The sequence below is a fragment of the Panthera pardus genome, unplaced genomic scaffold, assembly GCF_024362965.1.
Source record: "Panthera pardus isolate Hobbes unplaced genomic scaffold, ASM2436296v1 HiC_scaffold_1, whole genome shotgun sequence".
Taxonomy (NCBI): domain Eukaryota; kingdom Metazoa; phylum Chordata; class Mammalia; order Carnivora; family Felidae; genus Panthera; species Panthera pardus.
Window position 1 is genome coordinate 90,025,952 of NW_026526654.1, and position 18,606 is coordinate 90,044,557.

Sequence of the window (18,606 nt, forward strand, 5' to 3'; positions counted from 1 at the left end):
TACAGAATTCCTGGAAGGATTCGCTTGAATCCACTTGAGCAACAATAGTTCCTTTCATCGTAGTTATATCTCTGAAAAGTAAGTGAACAGCTTAAAGTCAACTTGTATTTAAAAAAAAATCAAACGTAAGAGTAATAATTAACATTTCTAATTTCCACAGATTTTACCCTGGGAATCAAACACCATTTTTAGATCCATTAAATCACGTTTACTATTTAAAAACTCTTGGCAATAAAATGGGAACACAGAAGATAAGGAACCAAAATGATTTCATACTATTAAATCTTTGTCAGTACCCAATTTGTCTTCAAACTCCTTAACAAGGCTTTCAGACATTGGAAACACTTTAAAAAATAGAAATTAAAAAAATCAGTTGTTACTATTTATATGGAGTTTAACATCAAAGCCTAATTTCCTGAGATACAAACTTATAACACCTAGTCAATTCCTTTCCCATAGGTAAGTAGAAAACTTGGAACGATCTAGGTCACGGAAATATGACATATATTCTAGAGAGGATATATGAACTTATTTAGGTACACCCCTATAGCCATAACCCAAAAGGACCCCACCTACCATTCTGTACAGCTCTGTAATGCAATTCGAAATGGTAGGAAACAAAAGTGATGACCTGTGAAGTTTTCCTTTAATGAAATTCTGAATTTCAAGATCCCATACTACAGTATGTAAAAGTCTACTACTGTAAAGCAATCTAAAAACTATGTAACCGTTCCAATACTTGCATTTATTAAACTTGTACAGAGAACCTTTCCAAAGTTCTAAGATCTAAACTATCTTCCCAAATTTGGGCCGCTCCAAGAGATGGCACAGAAGGAAAGCCCACCTGGTTCGACCGTGCACATAATATACCATATTCCACTATTTTTAACTAGTGAAGCAAGACCTAAAAAATAGTGTAAGAAAGAACTGTCTCTTCCCAAAGCTATCCAAAAACTGGTACTTGAGTCTTAAAACACTGGCCATTGTAATGACTGAATGTTCAAAACTAACATAAAAACATAAAATCCAAAGACTTGCCAATTTAAAATAATCTTAATATGAAGATAGTACAAAATTTGACTTATTTTAATGTGATATAAATTGCAAAACAATTTTATCTGGCTACAATTCTGATAATTAATAATGCAAATAAACATGCATTTTGACAAATTCAAAGAGTTCAATGGAGATCAGAGCCAAAATTAATTACAAGGGCCTGGTATCTAAATCAACCCCAAACCCTATCCAAGTAAGAAGCGTTTTAATCATCAGCCACGCAGTGGTAGTAGGGAATCCTCCAAAGCCACTGCAAATCTGAGTTTTGCTTTAAGATTCAAACAACTAGCTTACCAATTTTTCAAACATCATAATTTGCCTCTAAGACTCAGAATTTTCCTAAAATTATATACCACCAATATTCAACCACATGGAATTATGCTGAAAGGTAAACCTTACCTACACTTGTGGTGAGCACAGCATAACTTAGAGACTTGTCCAATCACTATATTGTACACCTGAAACTAATGTAACGCTGTGTATCAACTGTACTTCATTTAAAAAAAAAAAGAAGAGGAGAAAGGTAAACCTTACTTTTTACACATAACACAAAGTTTCTTTGGAGCAGGCTTGTGAGAGAAGGAAGAAAGGCAGGTGGTAGAACAAAAGAGATGAGCTGATCCTTTTCGTTGATAAGCCGTCTGTCCCTTCTGTAAAGGTTTTTTACAGTTTGCACAAGTGACTTTAACTGGTTTAGTGGGTTGTTGCTGTGCAGAAGGCTGGAAAATCTGTTTAGGAAGTGAGGCCACTGGTGATAAAGAATCCACCCCTGGTTGTTTCTGATTACGAGGAAATGAAGCTGACTGGGAAATCCAAGAATCTTAAAAACAAAATGCACAAGAAAGAATAAATGAAACAGGTATTTATACACATTGGGATCTCTATCAAAGAAACAGTTTTAACTTCCCATCCTGTACAAGTTTAAGACATTAATAAGGCAGCAATGTAGCAGAGAGGTAAAAACCCAAGGACTAAGAATGCCTAGTTGACATTTAGACTCCACCTACTAAACTGGAAAGTTAAATTCTGTACCTAACTCTTCTCTAAACTGGAAATGGTACCAACCTCATAGGAATGGTAACATTAAATAAGATAATACATGCAATAAAACATAGTAAGTAGCATAGAGGAAGCATTAAAAAATATTAGCCATTATTGATTAAACAAGAATTTACAGAATATTCCTTTAAGTAAGGAACACATACATAAACATAAAAGTTGATAATGAAAGTTATAATAAAATTTTGGCCAAACACTTGACAAATACAGGTCTGATAAGCTGTATATACGATTATATTCAAAACACCTTTTCAAAAACAGCTTTTTCCAAGGTGCCTGGGTGGCTCAGTTGCTTAAGCATCCAACTCTTGATTTCAGCTCAGATCATGATCTCACAATCCTGAGACAGAGCCCCACGTAGGGCTCCGCACGGAGCGTGGAGCCTGCTTGGGATTCTCTCTCTCCCCATCTCTCTCTGCTTCTCCCCACTCACGTACCTGCACGCATGCATGCGCGCGCTCTCTCTCTCAAATAAATAAACATTTTTAAAAATAAAAACAGCTTTTCCCATGTCTAGTTCCATGGCCTCTAAATAGACCACATAATACCAAAGAAATTAGAGTGTTACACAGAAATGATAAGCCAACATATAGTGACTCATCCCACATCATTATTACGGTCTTACTGCAAACAGTTTCAGCAGAGCACAGAATTAAAAGATATGTGCAACATTAACAGTAGAGTGCAGAATTTATTTTTTCTCTCTTAAGCTGGTACTTAGCAGAAAGTCTCCTGCTTACTACACTAGTTACTGCTCCACAGATCTCTCACTACACTATCAATACCGTAACCTTTTTTCCTTTTGAAACTTTACAGGCCACCATTTCTAAATTCTACGATTGTCTCTAGTAATTTTTTTCTTTTCTAGGTTATTCCAAATTTTCAACTTCCATACATAAAAAGTTACCCTTCTATATGAAAAACAACGGTCTTTTTCCTTCCACAGGAAGTACAAATTTATCTAGAGCTCAGGGAAACTTCTTTATTTTCAAAACCTTGAAGAGGGAGATTTCCTGGTTCTGACCCAGTCCATCAATATAATTATTTCAAGGGGCTACATAACACTGCTACTGAAATTTTACCTTAGTCCGTAATACCCTCTCCACAAAATTATACTTCATACGTTGAATAAACAGTGCATTCTGGAATCCTGTTATTCTGCTATGATCAGGGTAATAGACCAGTTTTAATAAATAGATACATATATTAATGACTACAAAGAAAATACAGTTGGCTCTTGAACAACATGGCTTTGAACTAAGTGAGTCCACTTATATGCAGATTTTTTTATAGTACAGTATTGTAAAAGTATTTTTTTATGATTTTCTTAATAACATTCTTTTCTCTAGCTTAGTTTACTATAAGAATACAGTATATAATACATATCATACAGAAAATACATGCTGTTATCAGTAAGGCTTCCAGTCAACAGTAGACTACTAGTTAAAAACAAAACAAAACAAAACAAAACCCGAAGGCTACTAGTAGTTATGTTTTGGAGGAGTCAAAAAATTACATATGGATTTTCAAGTGCATAGGGGGTGGGGAGAGAGGGGAAGTTGACACTCTTAACCCTTACTATGTTTTTAAGAGCCAACTGTAGTCACTAATTGAAAATTCCACCTTATGAAGGCCCTCCAATCAAAACTTGTATTTGAACATATGCTCAATTTTGCAGGTTTATCACTTGAACATATTCTTAAAGAAATGAGTTAAATTTAAGGGCATCTATTAACTTGATTTTGAAAAAAAAGGCATACTTTTTTTTCTAATTTAGTTTTAGACCCTGTATAAATAATATGTCTCCATTTATCTATTTTTCAGTTCTTATATATTTCTGCTACCAAATTTTCACATCTTCCAACATGAAAATATTTTTAGGAAGGTAAGTTTTGTCTAAACCTTCTATTTTATTCAAAGGACATCAGGGGGCAGCAGTTTAATTTGCCCAAATCACAATTAGTCTGAAAGCTAGTATAAATAGCCAAGATTTTATAACTCCCTATTACTAATAAAAACAGCACATTTAACAACAAGAGCTAATTCAGAAACAAAAGAGCAAACAGGTATATCTGTTCAGTTTTTTTCTGATAAGTAGTATACATTCCCTTGTATAAGAGCTTGAGTAAAAAGGAACACAATTGGGGTTTTTTTTTAAGATTTTTTATTTTTTATTTTTCTTAAGTAATCTCTACATCCAAAATGGGGCTCGAACCAATAACCCCAAGATCAAGAGTAACACACTATACAAATGAGCCAGCCAGGCACCCCCAAAAACACAATTCTTACAATGATATGCCCCTTTGACTCAACAATATCCCTAAAGAAGTAAGTATTTCAAGATACAGGCATAAAAATATCCTTAAGAGTTATTTAAATAGTGAAAACTGGAACCAAGCTAAATAGAGAATAAATCAAACATATAGACTTGATATGGTCAAAAGTTCAAGATGCTTTGTTAGGTATTTAAAGGGGCAGTAGGAAGAAAGAGTTTACAAAACAATACCTAAACTATGATCTCAGGTTAGAATTAAATGTACTACTCTCAATGGTGAGATTATTTCCTTCCTCATACTTATGTTTTAAAAATATTTATAATTACAATAAAGACAAAATACTTATTTTCAAATTAATTTGAGCATTAGCATCTTAAACTTTTATTTGAGCCTGAAAGTTACAATGAGAAAGAAACTAACATATAGACAGCTGACGTGTAAGTTTGTAAGACTTTTCTGGACGGCAATATGACAATATATTTCTACAACTTTAAAATGCTCATACAAACTCACAGATACATGCCCATACCCAGACTTGCCTACGAAAATACATATACACACATAGAGGGAAAGGGTCTTGGAAGGCATCAGATATTTTACAAATTGAATAATAAGGAACATTATTTCTTCCAAAGTCATTATAAACCAGATAGATTTTTTTTCAACCAAAAGTCTTTGGAAGGATAGGGACAGTGATATCCTTTGGCCTTGTAACTTCATTTCTAGAAATATACTCTAAAGAAATAATGAGAAATTTGAACAAAGATGTTCATCATAAATCTATAATAGTAAAATATGGGAAACTGTAAACACCAAATATGGGAATGATATATCCATATCCACTATGCAGTCATTAAAACTTGTATATAAATGTTATTGGTATGAGAAAATACAACATAATATTAAAATGGGAAAAAAACAGGAAGCAAAATTATTCAGAGTTGCATGTCAACCAAGTGATAATGCAAAGGAAAAAGACTGAAAGAAAACCACTCAAAGGACTGACGCGGTAATCTTCAGTTAATAAAATACTATCAGGGATTTAATTACAGATTTTCCAAACATTCTTCAACAATTAAATATCACTCATAACCAAAAAAAATAAGTAAAAAGGAAAAATGACCAGCATTTTACAGCATTCTACACTAAGCTTTAGTCATTCTTTATTATTCTCCACAATTTCTAGGCTGATAAAGTTGCTAATAAGCCTAAAAGGATGAAAAAATGAGAGAAACAGAAAGAAGGATATATGAGAAAGACAGACATATAAAGGTTTAGGGGCAGAGGTGAAAGATAAAGGGACATACAAAGACATGGTCATCAAAAAGCCAGAGTTCTTGTAACTTCTCTTTTTAATGTTTTCACAGAGCAAAACTGTCTAAAGAAAAATTTTTCAGATAGTTGCAAAATTTACCAGCCTTCAAATATTAAAATATAAAATGCTAGTAAGAAAAAATTAAAATCCGATAAGAGTCAAAATTAAACACAAGTAAAGTAAAAACAAATCTAAATGTGCCCATTATACAATACTAGGTTGTTACATAAGTGTGTTTATCTTCTTTTCACTATTTACACATTACTACTAGACAGAACTAAAATTGTATTAGCAAAAAGTAATTACATGACAAGTAAGATGCCAAACTGTTAGACTTCAGTGTTAGTTAATGTAAAAGGCATTTTTCTCCAATCTTTTAGACATAAATTTCTATGATTTTCTAATAATCTGCAGAGAAATACATGGTTTTACATCTCTTTTTTTTTTTTTAATTTTTTTTTTTCAACGTTTTTTATTTATTTTTGGGACAGAGAGAGACAGAGCATGAACGGGGGAGGGGCAGAGAGAGAGGGAGACACAGAATCGGAAACAGGCTCCAGGCTCCGAGCCATCAGCCCAGAGCCTGACGCGGGGCTCGAACTCACGGGCCGCGAGATCGTGACCTGGCTGAAGTCGGACGCTTAACCGACTGCGCCACCCAGGCGCCCCGGTTTTACATCTCTTATCAGCTAAAATTTCAAACTTACAAGTCAATAGAGTTAACTTAACTTACATGAGTAAACTAACCGAGGTAGTACCAATTACTACAATAAAAAAAGGAGCAAGCAAATAAATTCGTTTACATGGGGTAGATCACGTACTGCTTACCAGGATTATGATGAGTTGCAGATTCTCCATTCTGAAATACGTCTCCTGCCACATTCATTCTACCAGGATTAAAAGGTCCTACTCCAGTCTTGGTCTGTGAAGTTAAAGATGGGGTGTATGTTTGTATATTAACACCAAAATTACTTGACTGCAGTCCGTTAGAGACATCTCCCAAGTTGGTATTCTGCAGGGATGTTACATGTGTAATCATTAAGTTCATATCTCGCCCGTCAGTATTTTCTAATTGGCCATCATTCACAGAGCTTACACCTGTTTCTAAGGTTGTAACATTAGCAATCTGAATTTCAGAGTCTGGTTCTGTGGTGATACCACTATTACCCATTCCTGCATTTACCTTACTTCTTGAAAAACTGGAAGTGGAGAAATCCACATCATTGGTTCTGTTTTTAGATTCAGGAGGTCTCCGTTCAATAAAATTGGAGGAATTTTTCTCTTGCCCTTGATTTGTTTCCATGTCCTCTTCATCATCAATGACAATTGTCTCACTTACACTTCCCTTCTGAGAAGCCAACTCTTTTGAGGATGGAAGAATTTTGGAATCATTTCCTTGTAGTTCTTCATTTTTTGATGATGTAAATGTTACAGTCCTTTGATCAGCTACCACTGGTGCAGAAGGTGGGGGAGGTTGTACGGGTTCGATAAAAACAACATCATCATCATCTTCCACTGATGAGTTTTGAAATTTATTAGATCTAGAAACTAAAGGATTAGGTGGACCACTAAATGAATTTCCTACATTGGTGAGACTAGTTGCCATGGCCGTACTCCCTAATAAAACAGGAGTCTGATCAGTCAATTCTAATCCTCCCACTGAACCTGTGTCCATGCCAAAAAACCTGTCAAGGAGATGGAAAGAAGAAAAAGAAAACAAATGTCAGTATAATCTTTTGCTTTTCTAACTGAAAGATTTATTTATTTATTTGGTTTTTATTTTTAAAGTTTATGTGTTTATTTTGAGATAGGATGTGAGCACATGTAAGCACGGGGCGGGGGGGGGGGAGACAATCCCAAGCACGTTCAGCACTGTCCATGCAGAGCCTGACGTGCGACTCAGCCTTACAAACCATGAGATCATGACCTGAGCCAAAATCAAGAGTCAGACGCCCAAATGAGCCACCCACAGCACCCCTGAAAGAACTTTTTAAAGATAATTTTCTTTTTTATTCTAAATGACAATTCTTATTTAATAAAGGAAAAATTTGGTATCCATTCTATGATGTCATTCACTAAATTTCATATAGTCTCCATGGGAACCTCTTGCAATATAAAAAGGTAATCCTCCCATTTTCAGTAATGATATGTAGTATATTCCCACTTCCACCACCTCCTTTCTACCATACTATTTAAGCTATAAACTTTACCATTGGAAACATGGATAAATCCTTCAATATACGTTTGAACAGGAAAATAACAAAAACCTTCTCTATACAATAAAAATCCCTTCTCTATACATTTATCCTATGTATCTACTGTATTGAATAAGCTGACATGATCTAATCCCTAATTTCCCTTGCCTCATCTTTTTTTAATCCCTTTTTTTTCATATTCCCTGGCCCCCTTACAACTATATAATCGAATCCTTCTGAGAATCTGAAATCCTTGTTGACCTTATCCAGAAAGCTTAAATCCTTATTTGCCAGGCACTATTGATGTATGCTTTATATCCATGTATCAGGCTGAATAATGGCCCTCAAAGATATCAGATCCCAATCCCTGGAACCTGTAAATGTTACCTTATATGGTGGTAAAAGGGTCTTTGCAGATATGATTAAGGTCAAGAATTTAGAAACAGATTAGCTAGGTGGGCCCTAAATGCACCAGTTTGCAAAGGGAGGTAAAAGGAGATTACAGGCATAGAGGCAGATCAGCGACTGAAGTGATGCAGCCAAGGGATGTTGGCAGTCACCAGAATGTAGAAGAGGCAAGGAATGGATTCTCTGCCAAAGCTTCCAGAGGAAGCCTGGCCCTGCTGACACCTTGATTTGATCGCTGTGTCACTGATTTCCAACTTCTGACCTCCAGAATTATGAGAGCAAAAATTTTCTATTGTTTTAAGCCACCAAGGTTATGGTAATTTGTTACAATGGCCACAGGAATTATATATACTACACTTCCTAGTTATATCTCCAATATAACACTTGATAATAGTTATAATTTCTGTCCCATTTTAATGAAGAAGAATTTATGTCTTGGAGATGCTAATTAACCTGCCAAAGTCACACAGCTAAAATGCATCCCCAGGTCTTTATAACTCAGTAGTCCAAACTCTTCATTACTCTGCTGTATTCAACCAATTATTTTCTGAGCTCCTGATAAATATGCAGGGCTATGCTGAAGCCAAAGAGACTGCAAGGAGTTAACAGTGAAGAGCCAGAAAAGAAAGAAGGTAAGTTCTTGAGCAATGGGAGAAGATGAGGTCATGGACACAGGTGGTAGCAGAACTAATCTTGAACATCAATCACCTTAGTTTCAGTGACTAAACAGGAAAGAAAATATAGAAGAGGCAGAGGATAAAGGGTGGATATAGATTGTAGGTTAAAAAAAAAAAAAGGGACGGGGGGTGTAGGTTAATTTGGAGACAAGGTGGATGGGAATTTGAAGTGGTTTATACATGGTAGCCTAATTTTCATAGAGTAGGTTTTCTGAGATGGTGAGAAAACAGTGGTTGTACAAGTCTTAAAAGACTGGTTCAAGAGCCCCAAGGCCAACTCTTGAGTCTTTTGTAATCCTCTTTCTCTAATAAAGTCCCTTAGCCCGGTTTAAAAAAATAAAAAACAAAAAAGGGTGGTTTAAGAACATTTACTACTTCATATATGCTGCCATTTGCTTATTTTGCTATAAAGAGCTTCTGAAACAATGAAGATGACACTACTATACATATCACTTTGGCAGATGGAGTAACAAGGAGAGGGATAGAGAAATTGTTCATTGTATATTTCATTGTTTTTCTTAATTTTTGAACACAATTTCTCACTTGTTTTTAAAGCAAAATTTAAAGTTTTTAACAACAAATCGGTAATAGAGTTATCAGAGAAGACCTCTTTGGCCAGGTGACATTTACACTGAAATCTGGAATGACAAGAAAGATTCCACTTGGCAAAATTGTAGGAAGGGCATTCCTACATTCAAGTCTGAAGGCAATGAAGCTGGTGAATCCAAGCAATAAAATAAAGACCAATGTGGCTGAACAAGGTAGGGAAGAATTGTAGGAGATATAAAAACATGCACAGAACAAGCTTCCAATGCCAACAAGTTAATTCATTAACTGCATTCAACAAAGATTTACAAAGCATCCAACCTAGTATGCACAAGACACTGATCTGGACACCTGAGGGCGGTGGGGGGAGAGTGGGAATCAACAAACAAAACACATCCCTGCAATCAGAAATCATGAATTTTAAACACAAGTTTGGATTTTACTGTAACAGGTTGAAACATTGCAGTGTTTCCACGAAAAGGTTAACATGTCACTTATGTTTTTAATACATCTCCCGGGCTGCTATGTGGAAAATGGATGAGAAGGCAAGACTAGAGGCAAAGAAACCACCTAGAAGGCCATTGATCCAATTGAGAGATGATGGTAGCTGAAAACAAAGGTGACGACAGGAGATGGAAAAAAATTGAACAGATTAGGGTTTTTTAAAAAGCAGATCTTACTAACATGAAAAGATCAGTAAGATTACTGTGGACCGACAAACAGTTACAAGAAAACAGAGTATTATTACTACAACGTTATGCATTCCCCAAAAACCCATACACACACATATTCTATTTTTCCTAAAGTACATAACTTTTATGTAAATTCATGAAAAAAAACTCTGTAAGGATCACACTATACTGATAGACATTGCTTATGGGAGAAGCAGGGAGTCTGAGTAAGAGAGGTGACCAACAAGTCGCACTTCAGATTTATATTTTTTAGAGAGAGAGAGAGAGCACACAAGCAGAGGAGAGAGGCAGAGGGGTAGAGAGGTAGAGGGACAGAGAAAGAGAAAGAGAGAGAGAGAGAGAGAGAGAGAGAGAGAGAGAGAGAACGAACCCCAAGCAGGCTCCATGCTCAGCACAGAGCCCAACACAGGGCTCATTTCCATGATCCTGGGATTATGACTTGAGACAAAATCAAGACTCAATTGACTGAGCCATGCAGGAGTCCCACAAAATTGTACTAAGAGTCAACATTAATCTAAAAAGAATTTCAGGCAGCTAAGCACCTGAATGAATAATGGAAAAAACAGGCACCTGGCTGGTTCAATCAGAGGAACATGTGACTCTTGATCTTGGGGTGATGAGTTCGAGTCCCACATTGGGTGTAGAGATTATTTAAATAAATAAATGTTTTTTAAAAATAAATAATGGGGAAGACAGGAGTCAGTAACAGAAAATAATAAAAAGTTGATAAAGCGTTAGTTAAAGATGAAGGAATTATCACCAGATACAAGAGGAATACAGGTTAAGCACTTTTCATAGACATTAAACAGGGGTATATCAACCATTTTATGAAAACACTGGATAGACCATAACTAATTGCTCTTCTCACTGCATGTCTAAAACAGTGCCTGGGCACAGAGTATACACTCAGTTTTCCCAAATATTTGTGGAAAGGCAAGAAGGCAAAAACCCCTATGTTAACTTTGATTACCAGAGTTATTTTTAAGTAACCTTTACTTATAAAATTCTGATCCCTTATTTGATATCTACTCTGCTATTCTCTAACCATTAAGCATCTTACTTAAACCAAGTTTAGTTTCCAGAGGGCATCACATCCTATTTAACATAGTAATGAAATGTTTGTAGTAACAAACAGTATTTTATAGGAATGGCTATTGTATTTTCATTTAACTGTGACAAAAACCTCTTCTGAGTTAGATAAAATAGATTTTAACTTTTCTATAATAAAGCCATACTTCAATACATTAAAACTACCCATGGTTCCAAGACATCAGAATTCAAGTACTATGTATAAAGCTGAATTCCATAGGAATGCAAGCTGGTGCAGCTACTCTGGAAAACAGTATGGAGGTTCTTCAAAAAACTAAAAATAGGACTAACCTATGACCCAGCAATTGCACTACTAGGTATTTATCCAAGAGATACAGGTGTGCTGTTTCGAAGGGACACATGCACCCCATGTGTCCCCAGCACTATCAACAATAGCCAAAGTATGGAAAGAGCCCAGATGTCCATCAATGGATGAATGGATAAAGAAGATGTGGTCTATATATACAAGGGAGTATTACTCGGCAATCAAATAGAAATCTTGCCATCTGCAACCACGTGGATGGAACTGGAGGGTATTATGCTAAGTGAAATTAGTCAGAGAAAGACAAAAATCATATGACTTCACTCATATGAGGACTTTAAGAGACAAAACAGATGAACATAAAGGAAGGGAAACAAAAATAATATAAAAACAGAGAGGGGGACAAAACAGAAGAGACTCATAAATATGGAGAACAAACTGAGGGTTACTGGAGGGGTTGGGGGGGGATGGGCTAAGTGGGTAAGGGACACTAAGGAATCTACTCCTGAAATCATTGTTGCACTATATGCTAACTAATTTGAATGTAAATTTAAAAAAATAAAAAATTAAAAAAAAAACAAAAGGTGAATTCCAAAACCAGTCTCAAAATCATTGCTCTGAGAGCAAGAGCTGTATGTGCACCAGTGTGGATGACATGCTAATACTGAAAAATGGCAGAAGATACATTTATATCTGCTTTAAAGAAAATGGATAATTGTATCTAAAACTGTAAGGGGTGACTACTTGCCTTTCACAAAGATCTACAAATTACCATTCCACACTCTAAGATGTTTTAAATATTTCCAAAAACTAAAATATATATACACCATTACTCTAAAACAGTTCCTCACTAAGGAAGACTTCTTCATGGTAAAACAATAATCTATGCTAAGGGAAACCTTCACATAAATTTAAGTAAACATCAAAAAAAATTTTAACATTACCACTCTATAGAAGGTATTAAAAGTTGAAATATGCTGAATAACATTGATTCAAAATTTTCATAACTCAATGAAATTTTTTAAAAATTAGTACATCCATCCAGTAATATTTAACATTTATTTGATGCTTGTTATGAGCCAAATCTTCATGTTAAAGCAAATCCATGAAGGAAATCACTTTGTCTTCTTTATACAGATCTAAAAACAAGAGGTGCTGGCTGGCTCAGCTGGTTGATCATGCAACTCTTGATCCCAGGGATGTAAGTGTAAGTCCCACGTTGGGCCTAGAGCTTACTTAAAAAAATAATCATTATCATCTTCAAAGCTAAGTTGCCCAAGACCACAGACAAGAAGTTAGATGTCAGGATTTGAATATTCATGATATCCAATATGTAATTAAATATTAAACAATAAAATAATATAGCACAGTTCTTATTAATAAAAAATTCAGTAACACAAAAACCAACTCAATATTCAAAATATGCAAGTATCCAAAAGAAGAAATATCAAGCCTGGGGCACCTGGATGGCTCAGATGGTTGGGCGTCCGATTTCGGCTCAGTTCATGATCTCACAGTTCATGGGTTCGAGCCCCGCATTGGGCTCTGTGCTGACAGCTCAGAGCCTGGAGCCTGCTTCGGATTCTGTGTCTCCCTCTCTCTCTGCCCCTCCCCCTCTCATGTTCTGTATCTGTCTCTCTCAAAAATAAAGAAACATTAAAAATTAAAAAAAAAAAAAAAAAAGAGGTATCAAGCCCAAGTGCCAGGCTAAAAGGGGATTTAAAAAAACAAATGAACTTTAATTTGCAGTTAATATTCATGTGCCATAAGGCAGGAAATATCCTCATCAAGGTAACAATTTTCAGAGGAATAAGGCATAAATCTATTGATGTTATGATATGAAATGTATAGGCTTTTGATGCAGTTAAAAGCTTTTAATGCTTTTAATGCAGTTTTAATGAGTTCTCTGGATCCTTTCTATGGTTTTAGCACACCTAAAACAGAAGACCATTTCCAAGACAGAAAAGCTAGAACTGACTTCCCTCTGGTGGCTGGCTGCTAGGTACCAATTCATTCTTCTCGGAAGAAAACAGTGGAGCAGAGAATAGAACTTTCTTTACCAGTTAGTTCTCTGCAGTAATCAACTTCTCAAAAACAGAGTAAGTACTCAACTATAACAACTGTTCCCAAATCCTAGACTATAAATAAATTTCGCCACCTCTATATGTCACTGAGAATGTTTCAACCACCAAACACTTAATTTACTCCTTTTATCTGATTAAAAGTTGACCTGATTAAATCTGATTTAAATCTGATTAAAAGTTGACCACTTCTACATTATCTATATAAAGCCTATATCATTAGGCACTTTTCTGCACCGAGTCAATTCTAATTAGCTATTTTACAATGAGGAAATTGTTTTACTTCTGTATGTTAGCTACCTTGACAATACATTATATTTAAAAATATATAAAATAAAATAAAGAGGGGTGCCTGGGTGGCTCAGTCGGTTGGGTGTCCAACTTCGGCTCAGCTCAGGTCATGGTCTCACGGTTTGTGAGTTCGAGCCCCGCATCGGGCTCTGTGCTGACAGCTCAGAGCCTGGAGCCTGCCTCAGATTCTGTGTCTCCCTTTCTCTCTGCACCTCAAGGTGGCCCACCTGTGCTCTCTCTCCCTCAAAAATAAATAAAATGTAAAAAAAAATAAATAAGTAAAATAAAATGAAGACAACATAAATTTACAATAAAAAATGTTAGAAGAGGAAAAACAGAACAGCATGGATTCATCATGACTGAATGCCTCAAAAAGGTAAAATTCTTTTAACACCTAATAAAGTTTTTAAATGACTAAATTACAAGTAAAGTTAAACTTGTAGTTAATATTCAAGTGTCATAAGGTAAAAAGTATCCCGATCACCACAAAATTTTCAGAGGAACAAAGTGATAGGTCCTCTTAAGTACAATATGAAAAATAAATCAAGACAGGTATCAACAAGATGGCAAAGTGGGAAGTTCTAGGTAAGGGTCCCTCCACCCAAGTAACCACTGAGCTGGACAGAGTGACTGGAACCAATTATAGATCCCTGAAACCCCACTGAACACACTCATTAATCACCAGGGTAGTGCCTGAGGAAGATAATGCTGATCATTCACAAGTGAGCAAATGCATGAGCCGGCAACCATCCCCCATTCCTCACCCCAACTTGGCTATGGGGTTAGCATCCTGCATTCCTGGAGAGTCTGGCTTGTCAGAGGACTGGCAGTGAGGAACTTCTACAAATTTGGGACTGTGTTTGGGTGGTCTGGAGCAGATCTTCTCCTGGTTTCATCTGTATAGGCAGGAGCAGCTTTCCCAAAAGCATCTATCTAATGAGACATGACCCTTTATCTCATTTTTTTTCCACCCCAATACTTAAGGAAATTTTTGTCCAGTCACTAGTTCACCATAGGAATAATGGAACAGAAACTTCAAGGACCACAACAAGAAATATACATTTTGTTAAAAAGTTACTTAGAAAAAGTCAAAAACAAATGGCTCCATCCCTCAACAAGTAAAAACTCAGCCATCTGTGAAGACTGGGAGAGTCAGACATCCAGAGTTACACATAATATACTCAGAATGTTGTAAAACATACAAAGAAACAGAAAAAGTATGTCCTATTCACAGTAATAAAAGAATTTGACAGAAACCATCCCTGAAAAATCCCAAACATTGGAAAAAGTAGTCAAAGACATTAAATCAACTATCTTAAATATGCTCAATGAGCTAAAGGAAAGTATTGACAGAGAACAAAAGGAAATGTGAAAACAATGCATAATCAAAATGAAAATACAAACAGATACAAATTATAAAAAGTAACCAAGTGGGGCGCCTGGGTGGCTCAGTCCGTTAAGCGGCCGACTTCGGCTCAGGTCATGATCTCGCAGTCCGTGAGTTTGAGCCCCGCATCGGGCTCTGTGCTGACAGCTCGAAGCCTGGAGCCTGTTTCAGATTCTGTGTCTCCCTCTCTCTGACCCTCCCCCTTAAGCAGATCTTAAGAGGCAGAAGAATCAGTAAACTGGAAGAGAGAATAACTGAAACTATCCAGTCTGAGGAGCAAGGGAAAAAGGGAAGAAAAATGAATGGAGCCTGAGGAATCTACAAAACATTACCAAACATACCCACATATGTATCATAAACAGAACGAAAGGGACAGGAAAAAATATTTGAGGAAATAATGGCAAAAAAAAGCCCCAAATGCTGGATGACACACATCCAACAAGCTCAACAAACTCCAAGTCAGATAAACTGAAAGATATCCACAACAAGACACATAATAATCAAATTATAGACACCAAAGATAGATAATTTTAAGAAAGAAGTAACTCATCACGTGCAATGAATGCTCAATATAATTTAGATTACCAGTTCATTTCTCATCAGAAACCATGGATGCCAGAAGCTAGTGAGATGACATATTTATTGTGATCAACAACAACACAAAACGTCAACTAACAATTCTAAATCCAGCAAAAAATTCCTCCAATATTAAGGAGAAATTAAGATATTTCCAGGAGAACAAAAGCAGGAGTTTACTACCTGCATGAAATGTTACTACCTGCATGAAATGCTACCTTTCAGGCAATAATAAAAACACACTACAGAATAAATTGAAGCCATAAGAAATAAAGAATGTAAGTGAAATTACCTACATAAATCAACAGAAAGCCAGTATTACTGTACTTTTAATTTATGAGTACTTTTTTCCTATAATTTACAAGACAAAACACAAACATACCAAAATATGGAATGCAATGACAGCAGTGCTCAGCAGAAAACTTACAGCTATTAACACCTACATTTAAAAATATCCGAAATCAATAACTTTTATACTTTAAGAAATCAGAATCTGCAAGCTAAACCCAAGCCTAGCAGAAATAATGCAATAAAGATTAGTGCACAGATAGAGAAAAAAAAAAGAGACATCAACAAAAAGGTGATTCTTTGAAAAAATTAAATATTTAGCTAGACTATGAAGCAAAAGAAAATCTCAAATTATCAAAATCAGAAATTAAAGTAAGACATCACTACTGATTTTATAGAAACAATTATAAGAGAGCACAATGAACAATTATATGCCAACAAAATCAGATAACCAAGATAAAATGGCTAAATTCCTAGATACACACACTGCCAAAACTTACCCTAGGAGGAAATACAAAATCTAGGGGCAGCTGGCTGGCTCATTTGGTAGACTTTTGATCTCCAGGTTGTGAGTTCAAGCTCCACACTGGGTGTAGAGATTAGATTGGATAAGATAATGTAAAACCTAGACAGATCTACAAGCAAGGAGATTAAATCAGTCATCAAATATCTCCAAACAAAGAAATGCCCAGGAACAGATGACTTCATTGATAAATTCTACCAAACATTTAAAGAATTGGGGCGCCTGGGTGGCGCAGTCGGTTAAGCGTCCGACTTCAGCCAGGTCACGATCTCGCGGTCCGTGAGTTCGAGCCCCGCGTCAGGCTCTGGGCTGATGGCTCAGAGCCTGGAGCCTGTTTCCGATTCTGTGTCTCCCTCTCTCTCTGCCCCTCCCCCGTTCATGCTCTGTCTCTCTCTGTCCCAAAAATAAATAAAAAATGTTGAAAAAGAAAAATTAAAAAAAAAAAAAAGAATTATCATTGCTCCCTCTCAAATTCTTCCCCAAAAAACTGAAGGGGAGAACACTTCCAAATTTATTCTACAAGGCCAGCATTACTCTGATATCAAATCCAGACAAAGACATTACAAGAAAACCATAAACCAATATTCCTTATGAATATAGATGCAAAAATCCCCAACAAAACAGGAGAAAATCAGAAGCATAAAAAAGATTATGTATCAGGACCATGTGGGATTTATCCCAGAATGCAAGGGTAATTCAACGTAAGAAAATCAAAATAATATACCATATTAATACATAGAAAGGGGGGAAAAACACATCATCATCCCAATTGAGGCAAAGAAGTTTTGTGACAAAATACAACATGCTTTCATGATAGAAATAATACACTACAAAGAGAAGGAAACTTCTGCAACATAATAAAGGCCACATATGGAAAAAACCACAGCTGACATCACACTCAATGGTAAAAGATGGAATGTCTTTCCTCTAAGATTAGAACGCACAGATGCCTACTCTCACCATTTTAATTCAACATAGTACAGGAAGTTCTGGCCAGAGCAATTAAGCAAGAAATAAAAGGCATCCAAATAGGAAAAGCAAAAAGTAAAATCATTTCTGCAGATGACATAATCTTGTATTTTGAAAACATAAGCAAAGTTTCAGAACACAAAATCAACATGAAAAATCAGTTGCATTTCTACACACTAACAATGAACAATCCATAAAGGAAATTAAGAAAACAATTCCATTTACAGTAACATCAAAAATAATAAAATACATGGAAATAAATTTAACCAAGGAGGTTGAAAGACTTGTATTATGAAAACTACAAAACGCTGCTAAAAGAAAATTAAAGACACAAATAAATGGAAAGATATACCATGTTCATGGATGAAAAGATTAACCTGAAGAGGATGATATTACACCTAAAGCAATCTACGGATTTAATGCAATCCCTATCAAAACCCAAATTTTTTTTGCAGAGTGTCATCCTAAAATCCATGTGGATCTCAAGGGACAAGAATCTTGAAAAAAAAGAACAAAGCTAGAGGGGTCTGACACTTTCAGATTGCAAAACTTATTACAAAGCTACTACAGTACATTAAAACAGCTTGGTACTGACATAAAGACAAATATATAGGCCAATGACAAACAATAGAGCCGAGAAAGAAATCTCCAGATAGTCAGGTGAATACACAAGAATGCCAAGATCAATCAATGATAAAGGTCATTTCAAAAAAAAAAAAAAAAAAAGGTGCAACAGAACCCTTACACCATATATAAAAAATTAACTCAAAATGGATCAAGGACCTACATTTAAAGAACTAAAACTATAGAACTCTTAAAATAAAGGAAAGGTTTCATGACTTTGGACTTGTTAATGATTTCCTGGATACAAAACATCAAAAACACAGGCAATAAAAGAAAAACTAGATAAACGTGA

At 35.6% G+C, this 18,606-nt stretch overlaps 1 protein-coding gene across 1 annotated transcript in view; it reads right to left on the minus strand.

The window, feature by feature from the left end:
* ZMYM2 (zinc finger MYM-type containing 2) overlaps positions 1-18,606 on the minus strand; it is a 98,430-nt gene that overhangs the window by 60,309 nt on the left and 19,515 nt on the right. Inside the window, exons 2-5 of the mRNA XM_053903881.1 lie at positions 6,890-7,391; positions 6,535-6,628; positions 1,591-1,876; positions 4-71 (exon numbers count right to left, since the gene is read on the minus strand). Coding sequence (XP_053759856.1) covers positions 4-71; positions 1,591-1,876; positions 6,535-6,628; positions 6,890-7,391 — 950 coding nt within the window. The remainder of the gene's footprint in view (positions 1-3; positions 72-1,590; positions 1,877-6,534; positions 6,629-6,889; positions 7,392-18,606) is intronic.